This window comes from Brachionichthys hirsutus, chromosome 7 (genome assembly GCF_040956055.1).
Source record: "Brachionichthys hirsutus isolate HB-005 chromosome 7, CSIRO-AGI_Bhir_v1, whole genome shotgun sequence".
Classification (NCBI taxonomy): Eukaryota; Metazoa; Chordata; class Actinopteri; order Lophiiformes; family Brachionichthyidae; genus Brachionichthys; species Brachionichthys hirsutus.
The window spans coordinates 14,258,668-14,277,314 of record NC_090903.1 but is presented as its reverse complement, the minus strand read 5'-3'; the positions used below and the strand labels follow the sequence as shown (position 1 = coordinate 14,277,314).

Genomic DNA, 18,647 nt, shown 5'->3' with positions numbered 1-18,647 from the left:
CAAAATAATGTGCTGCGTTTAAAGACCCCTCAACAAATCACGTTAATTTAAAAATAAATCAATGATTTGACGTTCGATACATTAACGAGGTTTGTCATCATCAGTTCTAACATTGCATACTTATGTTTGTTATCAATTTTAACTTGTTACGATACGGGTCTACTTAATTTATATTATTTTTAAAACGTGTCGCTACCCTGTCAGGGTCAATAAATAAACTTGAAAAAAATAAGAGGAATATATGCTCAAAAAGACAAATACACGGAAGAAGGAAGCGGACAAGGTCTTAGGCTAACTGTTATTATGTATATTTAAAATCGCGTGTGGCATAATGAAGAAGAAAACAAAGAAAAACAAGGAAGTTGTCTGATTTCCTGCGCTCCAACTGTCACTTGAAGTTACCGTTTCCATGGTAACGCACCACAGAGCCGACGGGGAGCGCGTTGATGTCTGCGCGATGACTGACCGAGGGGTTTCCGGCCGTGCGTCCAGAGAGGAGCAGGACTTCCACCATCTTAAAAACGCAGCGGCGGAGTTTTACCGGGTTAACGGCGTCCCGCGGCAGGTGGAGCGAGCTCTGAACGAGCTGTTCCGCCACCGGCCCGGAGACGTCTACGGATACCTGGTAGGGGCTTCAGCTAATGCTAGCTAGCTACCGACAGCCGCGGCGAATACTGTGAAGCGACTAGCTAGCTGGCTAGTAGCCTCCAGGGAGTTCTGCTGCTTGTTGTTAAAGACACACACACACACACACACTGGAAAAATAAACTTCTGTCATTTAATTAAGTTCAAAGAATAAAATTAGACACTAATTTTATTTTATTTTTGCTGGTGACTGCAGTTTAAATGTTAAACCCTGAACTAACAGCATATCCAAACACTTCTGGCGTCATTCCCGAGGAATCCTAGCCCATTCCTCCTAACAAAAAGGCTTCCTGTTCCCTAGAAATTCCCGTTTTACCTGCTGCAGCCACCTTCTTTAAATCCGCACCTCTTCTTTGGGACTCATTCGGGGAACCAGAATGATCCAGGACTTCTTCTGGAACCGGTCTGGCTCCTCGATGCTGAGTGGAAGGAGCTCGACTCGTTTCTGAAGCGGTAAATCTTTAACCGTAAACTGTCCCGGCAGGCAGAGCACTTCACAAAGCTCTCCGCTCCGCCGACGATCAGCCGGCTGAAGGGGAAGGCGGTTTACGACGCTGGAGGTCAGCAGACGGCGGAGGCGGAGGTCTTCTGCATCGTCTGCAACGAGGAAAAGGTGAAAGTTCAAGAGCTGCGTTCGCCTTTTTTTTTTTTTTTAGAACTTCCTTAGAACTCGCCTCCGGCCCCGCGGGACGGGTCGAGAGTAAAGCAACACCTCTTCTCATTTACGACCAATCACCTGTGAGGGATTCCGGAGGCGCCGCTCAGTGTAAAGAGCAAATAAAGGTTTAACGAAGGAGATGCTATTCATCAGCCGGAGGTCGCGATCAGACCCTGACCTTTGACCCCGTGCCATTTCAGTGTTTACGGCGCCACAAAACGAGGCCACAGTGGGCGCCACCTCGGGCCTGGCCAATCGGAACGCGTCAACACCCTGACATCTGCCCGTGTTCTTGGTTCCAGAGCATGTCGTCGGCTGCCGTCTCCGGCCGCGTCGGGCCCAACGGCACCTCGTTGGACCGGGTGGAGGCCGCCGTTCGGTGGATCGATGAGCCTCTGAACGACCTGCTGAAGGCGCGGAACCCCTGCGACCAATCAGAGGTCGACCAAATAATCAGGTGGAGTTCGGTTGAGTCTGTCTTCGGACGATTTTCAATCTGAACAAACAAATCGTTCGTGGCGTTCGTTTGTGCGCCGGGATCCTGAGGCGTCACCGTGGTTTCCTTGAATGGGGTCACGCAGAGGTCAAAGCGCCGCACTTTGTTTCAGACTCGCCGCCGTCGCAGCGTGTCCTTTCTGTTGGCTAAATTTGTTTCGTTCGGTAATTTTGCAGCAATTTCTTCACGGCTCGCTTCCTGGAGGAGAAGGCGATCCGGGAGAAGGAGCCGGAGGAGCCGGAGCGCCGTTCCCCCGCTGAGCCGGAGCCTCCTTCCCCAAGACCTTCGCAGACCAAAGTCAAGCGGAGCGGCGATAAGAGTAGGGAACCGAGTGTCGTCGGCGCCCGAACCTCACGCAAGGAAGAATCCTTTGTTTGCTTGCATCACAGGCAAAAAGAGCAGCAGCGTGGAGAAGCCGGTTCCCCCGGCGGCGCCGGCGGAGCCGGTTCCGCATGGGAGCTCGGCCATTGGGTCGGTGTCTCTGGCCGTGGCTAAAACCGGGGCGCAAATCCGTGGCGTCCCGCTCTACAAATACGTAGCGGCGCTGAAGAGCCCAACGGTCAGACCGCACAAGAACAAACGGCGGCATTCACACGATGGAAGAAAGACGACTCGTACTGACGCCTTCAACGATTTCATTCAGCCTCCGACACGTTTCCACATCCCCGTCTCCTTGGTAACGTTGCTGAGCTGTGGGAAGAACTCTCCTGGAAGACTGAGTCTACTGGAGGAAGTTATCCTGATCCCTAAAGCAGGGCGGCCAGTCAGAGAAGTAATCCTCCCTCTTCATCTCCCTCCTGTGTAGCATTAGCTGCTAGGCAGTTTGCTAACGGCAGTTAGCTGCTAGGCAGTTTGCTAACGGCAGTTAGCTGCTAGGCCGACAGTATTCACTGCGTAAAGCTAGAGAACAACTGTTGAATTGAAGAAGGAAATAATCCTCAAATATGAAAATGGCGTCCGTCTCTCGGATCTCGCCGCAGAACGATTTGGAGAAATCAATGATTTCGAGTTTTTAGCTACACGTAGTTACGTACTAATATAACAGTCAGCGTGTAAACGGGCATTTATCTGGTGCGTAGGAACAGCTTCATCTCATCTTCTTTCAATTGGGAAATACAGTTTCGGTTTTCGGACAGTATTACGGAACGAATGACGTTGGAGATCCGAGGTTCCGCGACATCGTAGCTCTTTTAGAACACGTAGAGCTCTCAGCTGTGAACTCTTTCCCCTACAGGTCTTCCCTCTGGCCCTCGAGTTACAGAAGGAGATGATGAGAATAATAAAGAGTTCAACGAAAGCCGGGGTGAGGAAACGCTCCCGGAATAATCTCGCTGCGACAAAAAAAAAAAGCGAAAGATCGTCATTCTGACGCCGTGTCGCCGACGGTTACTTAAGAGCAGACGTGTTGCTAGCGTGGATCCGTAGTCACGCCACGTGTCTTGCCAAGGCCACGCAGGCAGTTCTGAGTGAGAGGGGCCCCCCAGCCCTGAGCTACGACCGGCCGGAGCAGCCCCTGGATCTCGTCTCGGAAGCCTGCGCCAACTGTGGGCTAGCGCTGGGAACGGAGGTGCATTTGGCGTTAAACTGCGCCGCCTGCGGGCTGATGGACTACGTGAGTAGACGCCGGTTTTACGCGAGCTAACATGTTCGAGTTGTTGGTTCAGAGCCCGGGCGATCCGATCACATCTGAACCGGCTCTCTCTGCTCGATTCCTCGTGGAGGTTAAGACTCAATGATTGTTGTTGTTGTTGTTTAACCCTTTGCTTCCCCTCAGTCTAAAGGAAAGTATGAAGTCTCGGCAGGAGTTTGGAAGTCTCCGGATGAATTGGTGGAGTTGTATCAAACCCTGATTAAAAAGTACCCCGCAGTGGTGGCCGTGATCGATCCATTCAGGAGAGAGGTGAGTCCACGGCTTTTCAATAAAGCCCCCCCCCCCCCCCCCCCGGCCAATGACGACATGTTGGGTCACCACACTATCGCCCCAACAGAACCAGCGTGGAGTTTAATATAGCCCATTATCGGCTCCTCCTCCACGTGGAACCGGATTGAAGCCCTGTTGTTCTCCTGAATCTCGTGTTTGCGTGTCTCTCAGGACGCAGAGCAGTGGGAGAAACTGAGCCGCGCCACCGGAGGCTCGTGCGCGCTTCTTTCCGACGCCGCTTACGATGCGAAGGCCCCGCCCCTTCCAGGAGTCAGAGGTCACGTCGTGAAACACGTCCGCGAGACGACAGTCAGCGACTTGATCCGCATCGCGTCAGATCACCAGGGTAACGGATCCACCGAGTGTCGCGTTGTAATTCCGTTTGCGTACCGCGCGGTGTAGTTTTTAAAAGTACACCCGGATTAAAGCTTTGTTCTCATAGACCGAGAGCACGGACAGATCGAGTGTCTAAATGTGTCTCTTCACCTTCAGGCTCGGTGTTAATGGGAACAACGTGCAGCGAGCCCTGCAGCGACTCTTCTCTGTCAGATATAGTGAGTCTGTTTTTCCCTGTCCTCGTCCCTCAGAGAAGAATTCTGCATCGAGTTGTTTGCCAGGTTCACACAGTGAAATATTCCAGGTTCATACAGTGAAACAGCCGAGGTTTGTATAGTGAAATAGTCCAGGTTCACACAGTGAAACAGTCCAGGTTCACACAGTGAAACCTGGACATAGAATGTTCCAGAATGAATCATGCCAGCGGTCAAAGATTAAATCCGTTTCTACCGCCTCAAGATAGCAACGCTCTGAAGTCTCATTTCAAGCCCGACATCAACGAGCGTGAGGACGGGAGTAAATATATTTGCTGCCCGAACAAGAAAATAACAGAAACACAGGCTCACATGAACCAGCCGACTTCACCATTTCCTTTCCTTTCCACACATAACCCTACAACGTCCCCCCCCTGTCCACCAGCAGGTCAACATCTTCAGCTGTGATTGGACCACATTTACTCCTCCTACTCTGTTTGATCATCAGCTCATCAGTGCTAGTCCAGAGTCAATGTCCCAGTTTCTGTGTCCCGTCCCGCCTTTATTGAGCCCCCAGTTTGTTGTGGGCTTCCTCTCCTCCTTCAGGTTGTGGGTCTGGGTCTGGACTACGTCAAACTGGGAGGTCTGAGCGGCGCTGAGACGATGGCTAAATACAACCGGCTGATTTCTATTGAGGAAGAACTGGCCCAACAGGGAATCCTGGGTAAGGTTCTTACACTCCTCCCTTCTCCTTGGACGGATGGAGAAAAAGGAGGCCACACAAAGAGGGAGAGGGAGAGATAGTAACGCTCTGTCCCGGCTTGAGAACACACTCTCTCCCTTTCTTTCTGCTCTGGAGGTGAAAGGAAACCACGAGCGGGCAATCGTAGCAACGTGTGTTTGTGTGTCTGAATGGAAGAATGAAAACCCTTCCCTTGGACCTGTTAATTGGCCTCCTAATTACACACAGGGACGAATACTTTCCCATCCATCACGTCCGATTGGGGGGGGGGGGGGGGGGGGGTAATGAGAGAAGAGTGGTCAGGATTCAGGCAGAGTTTTTTTCTTTCTGATAAAACTAACAAATGATTACTTATTCCTAATGGCCGATAATGGTAAGTTAAATATGTAACGGTAATTCCACTTTTCTGTTCTTTAAAACTTTGCAGTTGGACACGTGGATAGAAGCTAACAGCAGCAACCACATTATGAATTATTAATGAAGAGTTTAAGCATTTATTTTCATCCTCCGTCTTCCTGCCTCTTTGGCGTTAACGTCCCGAGTTGGTTCTCGAGGCGGCGTAAAAAGATGAATTTGTCTGGGGGGGGAGGGGTAATTTCTCTAATCATCCCAACACCACACATTGGGAACTAAGTATATGCACACACACACACTCACACACACACACTTGGTTCAGTCCTCCTGTCAGCCCAGGTGCACCAAACCACCATTAAAAAAATAGCACAGGGGTCATTTATATCTAATCTACCCTTAATACTGATTAAATGTATAGTTGAGCACAAGATCAAAGATCAACCGGTCAATAAAAGAGCAAGTCTCAAGAAACCTGATGCTCAGATTGTAGCTCGATGCTAACACAGCGTTAAAAAGCAGCATCATTAAGGTTAGCATGCAGCTTGAAGCTTTGTGTGTTTCTGTTTAATTATCAATAGTAGTGGTAGAAGTGAAAATAAAACGCCATGGTGTTGTCAAGCCTGGCCGAACTCGAATGGACCAATCACATCAGAGGAGTAAGTTGATTGGAGGATTATTTGTTTGGTTAAAAAGTTAGTCCAGTTATCTGAAGCGGCTTTTTGTTCACGTTATTTATTTGGTTTTGTCTGCAGTCTCCCGGGAGACGCGTCCCCCTCCCCTGTTCACCGAAGAACCCCAGGAGCGGTCCGGTCCCACGGAGAGTCCGTCATCCGACACGGCTTCTGGTTCCGTCCCGACGCCGTGAAGAACGTTCAAATCTGTTGCGCAGACGGGATTTTAACCGCCGGCTCGATTCTAGACTAAAAGCATTAAGTCAGTGCAGCTGTTATGTTTTACTTTGGTAAAAAAATGCTAAGTGGGTAAACATGACCTTAAATAAAAATGTTTATCGCCCACAAACATCTCCTTGCCAATCATTGCTGATTTCTATGGCGCCGCACGCCGCTTTACACGAACACGGGTCCGCTTTCATTCGGGTCACAGTCTCCGAATACCGCAGCACTCGTGAAACGCAACACGAAAACTTCGCCATCCATCGCAGCACGTAAAGACGAGATCCGTCGGTGGGCGGCGGTTGTTCCGCGCGACACGCGGTACGAGCGGCAGCTTCTCGTGAAGGTCACGGAAGCGTGGGAAGGCTAAGAAGAAATAAAAACGCAGGAACGAATGTGGGTAAAACTAAACTTCCAAAAACAGGACGCAGTCGATCAAAAGCGGCGACTGAAGCCAGACCCGAGGTTGTTTGGAAAATGCTAATTGAGCCACAAGCGTTAGCTAGAAGCGCCGTCCCAGAGCACAAACCGGCTAACGCTGCTAAGGCGGAAGGACTTCCTCATTCCAAGGGCCACTCCCTTTCAAAATCTGTTGACCAACAAATAAACAAAGAAATAAAAAGGCGGAAGGAGGATAAACGCTAGAAGTAGACAGATCCGGCCTTCCGTACATCCGGAAGGACTCTTCGTCTGCACCTTTCGGATCCTGCAAAAAGCCGCTAGTATAGAGTTCTGCCCGAGCTCTAAGAGTCCATCTTCACAATCTAAAGGCTCGATTTGACAACTCGGACTGAGGAGCGTCCAGTCGAAGCGTAAATCCATTTCTTCTGTAATAAATCAGAAGTGCTCTCCCGTTGCTAATCCTTCATTCCATTTGGTTTTCTGGGGGTTTATTCTCAGAGTCGATGTAAATGTTGGCGAGAGACGACCACCCGCTGATCAACGAAGCGTGCGAACAGAAGCCGAGGCCGGAACACGCGTCTCCGCTGAGACGGGCAATTACTGTGTTTGGGGAAACAAATGAAACGACCGGCAAGTGAAGTGTTTCAGAGACGCGCTGAAAGGACCGCCCTCATTTCAGCTCATCTGAACTGAAGACATCGCGCTTTGGCGCGGGCAGAACGCAAACGCCTCCTTTTCCAGTCAGTCTCCAGCAGCCTGGCGGACACTCGACCCGAGACGTAGCCGAAGTCAATCCGCACATCCTCTTTGACCTTTTGTCGAGGTCAAATGGAGGAAATCTGCTCTTTGTGCAGCTGATTAGTTCAACCCCCCCGACAGACCGGTTTGTACGAGGTCTGCCGCTGGCTAAATAAACTTAGCGACGCTTCCTCTTCCGTGAAACGCCGGCTTTGCGTCTGATGTAACTCAACAGCACATTCAACACAGCGTTTTGTGTTTCTACCTCCTTAAAGGGACAGTTCACCAACGAACGAGGCTCCAGGAATGACCAGGCTGCATTAAGGACCAAAAAGGACCATCGGAGCCTGGAGCCGGTCGAAGAAACGACACAATGACACTTCCTCCACTTCCTGTCGGGGGAGATTTGGGGCTGGGAATCGCACCCGGGCGCTAAATGAAGCCCGAGTTGTAATTAAGAGCAGCTTAAGGGACATCAGCGAGCTCCACTCGGGTTTCAGTCCGGGTTCCGGGCAGGTGCTTAAGAAAACAAATCAACGCACAAGCAGCCCATCACGGAGGCTACTGTAACCCCCCCGACAGGCCGAGGGAGGGATGGGAACAGAGATACGTCAGTAAACATTTTATTTACGTGTTCGTCATTCTACAAATTGATTCAACATTCAATAAAAATGTTTTCTACCAACCCAACAGGATGGGTTGGTAGAAAAAGTCACTGACTTCCTGTGGATTGGGGGGACCCTTCACACTGCGGGGGGGACGGGGTGAAGGCCTGCAATAAGATAGACACTGAGACATCGCTGGGGGGGGGGGGGGGATTCAAAGCTGGCTAGTAGCAGTTAGCAGCTAACTCACACTGGAGCGGCGTCGACAGACGGCAAGTGGAGGAATGAGGAACCGATTCAAAATGGCGGTTCAGGTCATGGGGGCGTCGCGGTGGGACTCCAGGGCGCCGCGTCTCCTCAGCAGGATTCTCTGCAGCTCGTCGTCGTGGGTCGACGCCGCCTTAGGTTGAGGGCGGGTTCTGTTGAAGTTCTCCTGGACGCGCAGAGAAGGAACAGATGGCGCGGATCCAAACCAACCAACCTCTCAAAGCGAGGCCATGCGGCCCCTTCGTGTGGCTTTATGTCCTAAATTTGAGAATCAACCCTCAGAATCCCCCCCCTCCCCCCCTCCCCTTTTCATTCCTGCTTGAAAGTTCAAGCAGGAAAACGCATTTCCTGACGACCCTCGATTTGCTCCGCCGGCCCGTTACCACAATCCCTTTGAGTTCCTGAAAGGCCGAGTCAGACGGCAGCTTCTCCACCTGCTGAAAGGGAAACGGGAGGGATGAGAGCGGCTTGGTGGCTAACCAGCGGCGGAATACATTATACCGATGTTCCTCTTCGGCACTTAGAGGCTAAACGACCAGCGAGGCGAGACGCCGCCTGCGGGCGTGAGGACGGATGCTTTCTACAAACACACACGACCATCCCGAGTCAATTTTCCCGTCCTCGTTACTCGTAATTACCGCCGAGCAGCTCCTAATGCGCCCTAATTTGGTGGAGCAACACAAAGACGAGATGAAAGACGTCATGCTTGATCAAAACAAAGCAGCTCCTTGATAATCCCCGTCTGATGGATTTAAGAGCGGCGAAAAATACACAAACACAAAGAAAACGCCGCGGCGGACAGCTGCAGCGTGGCGATGACATCACATTCCGTTTGGGAGGCGTTTCTATGCAGACCGTGGAGGTTCACGGTGCGTTCATAATGCTTCATGACTGCTCATAGATGAGGCGAGGTTACCTGTTTCCGAGGCGATTGGCCGACTGGGCGAAGGTGAACGCCTCTCTTGATCTTTTGCATCATTTCGTCCACCGCCCTCTGCTTGACGTCCACCTCTGAAAGCGGCGAGGAACACATCGCGTTTCACCGACAAGCTGGTGGGCGTGTTTTTTTTGTTTGTCCTGCACGGCGGCGTCGCCGACACGGCGCCGAGCAAAGAACCAAAATGTGTTTGAAGCATTTTGAGAGGCGGCGTCATTAACGGGGCTCCAGAAATAAGCTCATTTGGATGTAAATGCTTCTGAACGACACAATTAATGAACTGATTTGGCTCCAATCAGCGATGATTAATCTTTCCTTCATTTGATCATATTTAGCCTTTTTGAGGTGAACAATATTGTTCAGGAATTTATTCCATGTGAAGAAAAAAAAACCTCATTTAACATTTTTCAGCCGTACATTTTGTAATTTCACCAAAAATGTGAGCACAAAATCAAGTTTTGCAAAAATGCAGCCGACTGGTCAAAGAAATATGAATATTCAGGGTATTCAAAATGGAACATACTTTCAGTGCGATGCCTTTAATTTCTCACTCGATGGCTGTTTTGTGTTCCAGCAGGGGGAAATAGTCAAACCGCAGAGAAAGAGAATATTATTCTGTGGTCGGAGGTGAACATCCTCGGCCGGGACCTCGCTAACCCGCGTGTAATTTAACAAATACCACGTATTCAGGAAGTATTTATCAAAATTAGCACGCGCCCATCACCGATGTCCTGCTCGCTCCAGCAAGTCAAGGATCCGGTTTTTGTTCAATCAGTGCTGAAGCTTGAGTTTCAGTCTGCGTGAAACGTAGCTTCGCGTGTTGCGGGTGTTTCGTCGTTACCTGGTGTGACGGCGGAGTCTCGGACCGCCAGCGGGACGTCGGCACCGACGCCTCTTCTCTTTCGGATCAGCGACAACAGCGAACTGGAGGAGGAGGAGGAGCAACAGGATGTCAGCTGGTTTCCGTAGCGGCGCTCTCTGGAGCTGATCGAATCACCTCGAAGGAAAACTTCACCGACATTCAGATGAAACGTCGATAGCCTACTAGCCAATAGCAGCTAACGCCCAGTAAACAGGCTCAGTGAAAGCTTCTTTGCTTTAAACCTGAACGGGTTGCCGGTCTGAGGCGGCGGCGGCGGCGGCGGAGGCGGGGGTGGAGGTGGAGGCGGAGGAAACAGGGGCGGGTTGGTGACTGCCTGCAGCCTCTTCTTCAGTTCTTCAACTGGGGCGTTCCGGGACACGGAGCAAAGAGGACTCCTTTAGTCCAGACTCGGGGCTGACACAGACAGGAGGACCCCGTCCAGGTGTCTCACCTGAAAACCGCAGATCCTTCACCTGCCCTTCGGCCTTGGAGCACCTGTCGCTGCACTCCTCCTTCTCCTCCTCCAGGAGCTCCAGTTTACGCCTCAGCGCCTCCAGCTCCCTCTGGGCCTCGTCGCTCCTCAGCTTCTCCTCCGTCCGTTTCACCTGAGGAGGGAAGAGCATCGGCGTCGCCATAGTGGGGTCGGGAAGCCGGGAACTAAGAAGTCCGAGTCGAGTTGAATAACGGGAAGCGGCTGCAGACCTGGTCCCGGCGCTCCAGCCTCTGGGCCTCCAGCTCGCCGGTCAGCCTGGCGACATGTCCGAGGGCTTCCTGCAGAGCCTGGCTAGCGGACGAACTCTCCAGCAGGATCTGACTCCGCCCCTTCAGCTGCTTCTGCTCGACCGCCATCTGAAGAGAGGAGCGCAAAGGAAAGTTCTCCACCGGGACGAGGGGCAGCGAAGCTCCTCCCGATTGGATTACTCGCCGCTCTGGCGAAGGCCTCCGCCTCCGTCCGGAGGTTCCGCTCCAGGTCCAAGCTCTCCTGCAAGGCCTCAAATTCCTCCACGGCGAACCGGGACACTGGGAGGAGGATTCCCACGCGGGATTATTGGTGCAACCCGGTGATGACATTAACTTCTAATAACACCCGCTCTCCGTCTGACCTCGGTTGTATTTCTTCAGAAGCTTCTTTTGGGCCAGAAGCTCGGCCACCAGAACGGTGTTGTCGTGTTTCTCTTTCAGCAGCTGCAGCGACGGACGGAGGAGACGATCGTCTTTTTTAATTCACAGCCATCCGACTCTTTCGTCCGACTGTAACGGACTTACTTCCTGTCTGGCTTCCCCGAGTTGTTCTCGTACAGCTTCGAGATCGGCCGCGGTTTGGCTTTTCTTCTTCAGCGTCAACTCCAGATTACGTCGTAGCTCTGGAACAAAGACAGAAGGTTTTTGCTCGAATCCCTCAGCTCTGTTAATCAGAGCCTCGTTTAGGACGGTCCTGCAGCGGACGCTTCTCGTACCTGTGACGGTGCCGTGGCATTCCGGAGAGAGGCAAGCCTGGCCGGAGGCATGCAGATCTTCATTCTCCTCCTCTTCCTCCTCCAGGTCGATCTGAGTGACGGCCTCTGGACTGAGGTGGGACAGCAGCATCATGCTCTTCCTCTTCAGGGAGCGGTTCTGACGGTTCAGCTGCAGTCGAGGCCCAACGTGACTCGTGAGAAAAAATAAGGCTTTTAAAAATGATCGCGGTCATTATAGCACAAATGATAATAAACTCAGCTATGATTTCTATAAATAAATAAAAAAGAGCTGCAACACGCTGCAGTGTGCGTGCCGGGCCGGTAGTTGGCGCTGTCGCGATCAACATAGATTAACATCCGTCCTTCAAAAAAAAAATCACATCATATCTGATAAATTAATCCAGAAAAGGATCCTCGCCTCTATCCGGACCGACGGTAAATCCAGAAAGGGTCCTTCCCGATAAATGTCCCGTCATTCCAAGTTGTGCAGAAATTCAGTCGGGCAGTTTTTGCCTAATTAGGAAAGTTACAAATAATTCATTTTCTGGGAATATATATACGGGAAGGTTTATTTCAAATCTCAAGGAGAGCTGATGAGCAGCCACGACCTTCAGCACGAACGCCTCGCCGCTAACGACGCTACACCGCGGCGGCTAACGTCTGTCGGACATCGTGACGAGGTGTGAATAAACACGAATCATCAGAGGAGGAGGACAGAAGAACGTCTCCCTTTAGATGTCATCACAGGGGACAGAGACAAGATGAAGGGAGAATAATTCCCTCCCCAAAGGCAGAAGAGGACGAAGACGCCTCAGAACGCCGGAGCGAGACGCGTCAACGACCTCTCAGACCACTCGCCGCACGCGTTCCCTGAGAGACGGCATCAAATCTAACAGAAACCGCGTCTTCCAGCGCCTCCAATTTTCAAATCTGCATGGAGTGACAGCCGCTCTTTGTGTTCAGGTGGAGGTAAACGGGCAGAGAATGAAGACGGCGGCGCGGCAGACGGGAGGGAGGTGAGGTGTTGTTGATTTCCTCTTTTCTTTGGCCCTGCAATCAGCCATAATGGCGGGACGCATCCGAAAGCAATGACAAGGTGTGAATAAACACGAATCATTAGAGGAGCGCAGGCGGACGGAAAAGAGAGCGTCTCCCTTTAGACGCAATCACAGTTTGATGTTTCCGCCATGTCGGCGCGTCGTCTTGCTCTGTGCGATATTTCTACCCGGCGCCGGCCGGCCAATCCGATTGTTCCGCGATCGGTGCCGTAGGAATCAATTAAGAAGGCCATTAGTGAGGAGGACAGGAACGACTCCTGCGGGAACGAGATGCTAATTATTCGACCGGAGCAAGAAAAGAAAAGGAGGGAAGCGAGGCGAGCCATAAAAGGAGCAGCCTCCTCTTCTTTTGATGAAGAGCATGCAAGGAACGCGCGAGGAAAATTACCGCTGGGCCAACCCCCCCCCCCCCGGAGGCCACACGGTCCAACGTCACATCAACACGGAGTAAACACGGAGCGCCGGACTCGGCCGGTCGCTTTTTAATTCAAAATAGCTCAGAAATGTAGCTTCTTTCAGAGCGGCCTTGGATTTATTTGGCGTTCAGAATTTTACAAAATGATAAACATTTAAAACATTACTTTGGATTTCAAGTTGTCCGCCGGTTTAAAGGTAAACGGTTCATGAACACACTCAGAGTGAAGGAAATGGGACTTTATAATATTCCTGAAATGCTAATGAAGCTAACCTCGCCCCCCATATGTTAGCGAGGCAGGCTAATTGTTGTCAGGCAGCGACTCGGGTCGAAGGGGCGGCGACCCGGACTCCCCCCGTCCCTCTTTTATTTGGTTTACTGTGCGTGTTTAAACCCGACGTGCACCTTGGTGGCCAGAGCTTCAGCACTTTCTCGACACGCCTTCTCGATCTCCAGGCTCTCCTGAATGACGCCGACCTCTTCAATGACCTTCTGGGAAACTACAAAACACACACACACACACAAAAGGACAAAACATAACTGGCGCCGCCTTGATCTGTGGACCTGCTGAGAAATAACCCCCCCCCCCCATCTCTGCACACCAGACTTCCAGGTCGTAGCCACGGTTCTCCCAGAAGAACCGTCGTGAGGTCGTTTGCGTTGACCTTTTAGGGTTTAACGTGGGCGTGTTCGTCCGGATGGGAGTGATGTCACAGCGGAATGACTCTTGAGCTCGACGTGAACGACGTCATGATTTACTTTGCTTGTTTTTGGCTCCCACTTTCATCTCTCTTCACGTTTGTTCCTCTGCCTTTCATCTTTGCCGTAACCCGACGTTTTCATGTTCTTAATGTTTTACTTTTAAAGGGAAGCCACTTGTCCTTTAATTTCTCCGTTAATTGAGATTAGAGTGGCGCGACACTCGACACTGAAGTAGATTTCTGTTTGCCATTGTGCGAGCGGCGGCTCAATGGGGGTGACCTGCGCCACTCGCTGTGGCGTGAATTCAAAGAAGGTGAACTAAACGTCGTACGCGGGCCACCTGCCACCTTTTGATTTTCATCAGAACCGAGGCGGATTGAACCGACATTCAGAGCCCGACTATAAATAATAGTACGGAGCATAAGTGGGCTTCTTTTTTTTGTTAACGGCAACGTTTTCCTTCTCCTTTCTTCGCCGGACTGCTGCAGGGTGGTAACGCAAAGACGTCGGCGATAGTGAAGAACGTCTTTGGTTAGAACTCCTGAGGCGTTTGAGTCCCGTGTATTTCATGGTGGAGGTCCAGAAGCAGCAGCTTCTCCAGATGGTTTCATCCAAATCATCACTCCCTGCTTTGAAAGGCGAGCTTGAACCTGGAGCTTCGCTCGCTTTTCAAACAACAGGGAGGAGGACCTCGGACCGGGGACAGACGTGGGACGCGTGGACATCATGGAATAAAGTCCGGAATAAAGTCCGGAATAAAGCCACGCCACCGACGAATGACCTTCTGACCTCCAGCAACCTCCTCTTGACTCCTCCCCCTCGGTGTGTCCGGTTGGCCTTTCGGAACAACCTCGGATGTTTCTATTTGTAATGGCGTGGCGCCGATGTCCGCCCCCTGCTGGTCAGACGATGTCATCGCGACTCCCGCGTTCTCTCCTCAGGCGGGTGTGATTCGCACTGATGGAGGGAACAACCAATGAGAGGCTGGGAATCCTGGCGCGACCTCTCCGGCTTGACCTTCAGATGAATTTTTCTCACTTTTTCCTCTTGACCATTTCGTTGTAAAATTAGAACCTTACTATTCACTCTTCTCCTCAAAATGAAACATGCCCAAATTACTTCCCAACAAGTTTTGTTTTTTGATGGAAAATGTTTCCAAAAGTCGCCTTAAATTGCAATGTTCAGACAGGATGCCTGGATCTGCACCAAAATGTAATGGTTCAGGGAAAATACAGTTTATGCCGCAATCACATTCCCCAAATCCCCCCCCCCCTCCTCTTCTGGAATCCAACACCGTGGTTCATCAAGGCAAATCCTCTGAGACTCTTGATTAAGACCCTGATGGACGCCATTGCCATGGGGGGGGGGGCGTCCTCCGGCCCTCGATAGAGCTCCTCTTCTTCAGCCTCTGTTCCCGTGTCTGCAGCGCCACGAACTCCTGGAAGACCAGGAAGCGACGGCTCGAACTAAACGACATGTTAATTCTAATTAACTGGCAGATGTGGAAAATAAACACCAGTGGAAACGGGGGCGGCGGCGGGGAGGGGGGGTCACGATTGGCAGTCTTAATTGTAAGTTCTGGCCTCCCCATCATCCTCGTCCCTCCATCTTTTCCATCTCGGAGGAGACAGTGATTACCCCCACGCCGACGTGCTGCATAATGGTATCAGCGGCGGCGGCGGAGCGGTGAATTAAACGGTATCTGCAGCCGCCCGAAGCCTTGATGAGGGGGGGGGGGGGGTCGATGCCTTTGTGGTGTTATCATTATAACACAATGGTCATGTTGTCATCAACCTTGCCATCGGCAATTGAAAAGGCATGATTGTGTGTTGGGGGGCGGGGGGGGGGCTTTCTCCCGTCCTCCCACCACCACCTCCATCAACCCCGCCGCCCCCCACCCCCCCCCCATCCACAGCCGTTTGGTTGTGAATAGGAGCAATTTTGTGAGCGCTATGAAATCACGTAATAGCTGCTAATATGCAGCTGCCTGGCGCAGCGAGTCGGCGCCGATTAACGCGAAAGCCAAACACAATGCGCGTGTTTTGGCTGCAGCATCGCCGAATGCGTCGACGCAGGCCGCATTCATTCAGATTCGAAGACCCACACGACCATCAGCGCCACAAAGGCAAACTATTTGCTCCGTCCTTTGACATGCGGCGGCGCCCGATTTCAAATTTCGTCTTGGCCAAAGTGGTGAAAGCAAAAAGCGTTCCGCCTGAAAGGAAAATCATTTGGGGGAAATTGAACGGTGGGCCCAAAACATTTGAAACATATTTGGAGTGTTTGGAAACGGTTGCGATAAAAGCTGCGCGACTCCGGAAGCTTTATCCGGGGTCCCGGAGCAGAGGTGAGCGTTTCCATAGCAACAAGAACAACATGTTGCCACAATTAGATAAGGAGTGTTTATCTAATTGTGACAACATGTTACTGTTGTTATGGAAACAAGAACAAATACTCCTACTTCAACACGCAGTATTTATAAACTCTTTATATTTATCTAATTAATGATTTCATGATATTTAAAAAACATGCATGTTGTTCATTGTTGAGATGAAACACAAACGATGTCGAGACGACAAAAAAATATAAAAAGGATTAATAAAATAATGCGATAGCACACATGAAACTTTTTTATAACGTAAAAATCCAATTACATTAGAAAGAAAACTAAAATGTGCCGGTAAATATTTCTGACCGCTAAAACACGACATAAAAAGACTGAAAGGACAGATTTTTAGTCTCATTATGAATGTTTTCAGCTGCAACAATAAAAGTTTTCCTTCTCGTTTGGGTTTAAAAGAGACGATTGTGATAAATATTTGAAGGAAACTCTTTTTAATTTGCATTAAAGATGCTGCGGTGTAAAATGACGCTTCAGAAATCCCATGTTTTAATTGAAAACAACACAAAAACGACAAAGCAAATGATCACAGATCCACGAGGATGAAAACATTCCGCCGTTCCCGGACCCCGGAGCGAAGCCCTTACCTTCCTGGAACGCGTTCAGCTCCTTCACGGCCTCGTCTCGCTCCTCCTCCAGCCTCCTGCACTGAGAAACACAAACACGCTTGTTGGTTGCAGCGACTTTCAGTCCGTTTGAATACGATTTAAAAACACACTTGAAGTTAAACGAAGGATCAGGGATATGAATCGGACCCATTTCGCCACTTACCTGCAGGGTGGCCGTCTCGTGTCTCCTCTGGAGACCCTCGTATTCCTGCATGGCTGTCGGAAGCAGAGGACGCCAGTGAGCCATGCCTCGCCAGTCAATCGTAGGAACACAATGTCAGAGCGGAACTCGCAACATCCCGGTCAGAAGACAGAAGCGTCTCCGTCATGTGACCACTTTGACTTAAAATAGAGGACGCGTTGATATTTCCCTTCGGTGTGACCGGTCACTAAGGGGAACTCTCTCTTATCCACAACGCAAAAACACAACCGATGGCTGGCTGCACCTTATAAAAGTTATACGGTGGTTCTACCGGACCCGTCTGCTTGCTCTATCAATTATTACCCCCTAGAAGAACCCAAAAGACACAAGGCAACCCATCCATTACAGGGATGCCTCAGGGGTCACTTGTCGGTCCTATATTCTTCTCATTGTGCCTGTTCAACGATAATAAACCGGATCCATCCCGTTTCTTTCATCTGAGAATCATTGTAGTTTCTTAAATCATCTATAATTTGAAAGGCCTCAGATCAGGATTCAAAACCCGGAGGTTCTTGCTGTGGGGTGACGGCGCCAACCACTGAGGCTCAACATAGACTAAGGGATGACCGAAACACGATTTCGCTGAAATGTTATTTACAATCTCAGACATGCAAAGTCCAGTTTTGAACCTGCTTTAATTTTAGTTTTAGTTTAGTTTAGTTAGGGGGGGGGGGGGCGTTTCCCCCGCCTCAACTCGCAGTTTGCACCGGCCCTGATCCAGAGGCGTAAAGGTTTGTGTGTGTGTGTGGACTTCAGCCGTGGAAAGAAGAGCCAGTTGTGACGTTGGAGAAGAATGACTCAAGGTGGTGGTGAATATTATTCCTCTACCCCCCCCCCCCGCCTCAAATAGATCAGTCTGCTGCCAGGGTTAAACCGCTTTTATCCAAAGCGACCTTTGACCCCCCCCCAAACACCTTCAGATCTAACTCCATTTTATGAAGGATTTGTATTTATTAAATTTCCTTGGTTCAAATTAAACGTACAAAGAATTGCGGCAAATTTTTTTTTTTTTAACCTGGCTCTAATAGAGTTAAAGTTCAATGTGCGCACCAGCCGCAGGTACAGGTGGGTCACAGGTAATGCCCCCCCCCCCCGGTATTAAACAAGCACCAGGTGAACTCTTACCCTGCTGCGACAGGTGCGCAACGACTTCCATTTTCTCCAGCTCCTCGGCAGCCATGGCGTCGAAAGCTTTTACCAAAGTCCAGCAGGAAGTGCAGCGCGAGACACACCTGGTCGGCCGCGTCCAACGCGCGCGCGCTCATTACGTCATCAATGAATGAGTCAATCCAAGAGTCAGGAGGCGTTTTAGAAGAGACGCGGGATTAAATTAAATTAAATTAAATTAAATTAAACTGCGATCGTGACGTGGGAAGGCGAAAGCTGCTAAAGAACGGAATTAATGTTGTAAAATCTGATTTCTGTAAATGTTATCAGCTGCGACAGGTGTCGCGCCAAGTACGGAAGCCGACGTGTGCCAGTTTAAGTAAAATATTTCGTTAAATGACATAAAAACTCTTAATACTTTTTAAAATATAAAACTTTCAAATGTAATTCACACCTAAAACAATTTGTAAATAAAAATGTCTACCTGCCATCTCAAGTATTATTGAAACAATGTTTAAATAAAGCTTGAAATTCGTCAATTTACATACATTAAAGCTCTGACTTCATATTAAAAGAGCTGACGTTATCGATTGCAGTGAAACAGAAGTAGGGTTCCATCCCAGAAGCTGGACATGGACTCATTTTAG

General features: G+C 50.3%; 2 protein-coding genes across 2 annotated transcripts; one reads left to right on the top strand and one right to left on the bottom strand.

The window, feature by feature from the left end:
• Nucleotides 1-457: 457 nt before the first annotated feature.
• eno4 (enolase 4) lies at nt 458-6,357 on the top strand. Its single transcript, XM_068741666.1, has 13 exons — nt 458-625; nt 1,130-1,258; nt 1,606-1,760; nt 1,976-2,118; nt 2,189-2,358; nt 2,443-2,571; nt 3,034-3,102; nt 3,247-3,411; nt 3,574-3,699; nt 3,892-4,066; nt 4,213-4,274; nt 4,857-4,974; nt 6,099-6,357. The coding sequence occupies exons 1-13, from the start codon at nt 458-460 to the stop codon at nt 6,209-6,211; spliced, it is 1,722 nt and encodes a 573-aa protein (XP_068597767.1). The 3' UTR covers nt 6,212-6,357.
• A 1,937-nt stretch (nt 6,358-8,294) lies between these two features.
• shtn1 (shootin 1) lies at nt 8,295-18,073 on the bottom strand. The gene is made up of 15 exons (XM_068741665.1): nt 18,019-18,073; nt 16,855-16,907; nt 16,671-16,731; nt 13,386-13,480; nt 11,508-11,676; nt 11,317-11,414; nt 11,154-11,235; nt 10,976-11,070; nt 10,753-10,899; nt 10,502-10,655; nt 10,293-10,410; nt 10,030-10,112; nt 9,168-9,262; nt 8,635-8,688; nt 8,295-8,417 (listed from the first exon to the last, which is right to left on the bottom strand). The coding sequence occupies exons 1-15, from the start codon at nt 18,071-18,073 to the stop codon at nt 8,295-8,297; spliced, it is 1,482 nt and encodes a 493-aa protein (XP_068597766.1).
• Nucleotides 18,074-18,647: the final 574 nt, after the last annotated feature.

What these genes read in the sequence shown, in the direction of transcription:
- eno4 (XM_068741666.1), top strand. Translation starts at nt 458, where the DNA reads ATGACTGACCGAGGGGTTTCCGGCCGTGCGTCCAGAGAGGAGCAGGAC. An exon ending in GAGGTCGACCAAATAATCAG is followed by an intron (nt 1,761 to 1,975) that starts GTGGAGTTCGGT and finishes GTAATTTTGCAG; the next exon opens with CAATTTCTTCACGGCTCGCT. An exon ending in AGAGTTCAACGAAAGCCGGG is followed by an intron (nt 3,103 to 3,246) that starts GTGAGGAAACGC and finishes TGTCTTGCCAAG; the next exon opens with GCCACGCAGGCAGTTCTGAG.
- shtn1 (XM_068741665.1), bottom strand. Translation starts at nt 18,073, where the DNA reads ATGGCTGCCGAGGAGCTGGAGAAAATGGAAGTCGTTGCGCACCTGTCG. An exon ending in CTGAAGCTCTGGCCACCAAG is followed by an intron (nt 11,677 to 13,385) that starts GTGCACGTCGGG and finishes CCTCGACTGCAG; the next exon opens with CTGAACCGTCAGAACCGCTC. An exon ending in TCTGAAGAAATACAACCGAG is followed by an intron (nt 11,071 to 11,153) that starts GTCAGACGGAGA and finishes TCCTCCTCCCAG; the next exon opens with TGTCCCGGTTCGCCGTGGAG.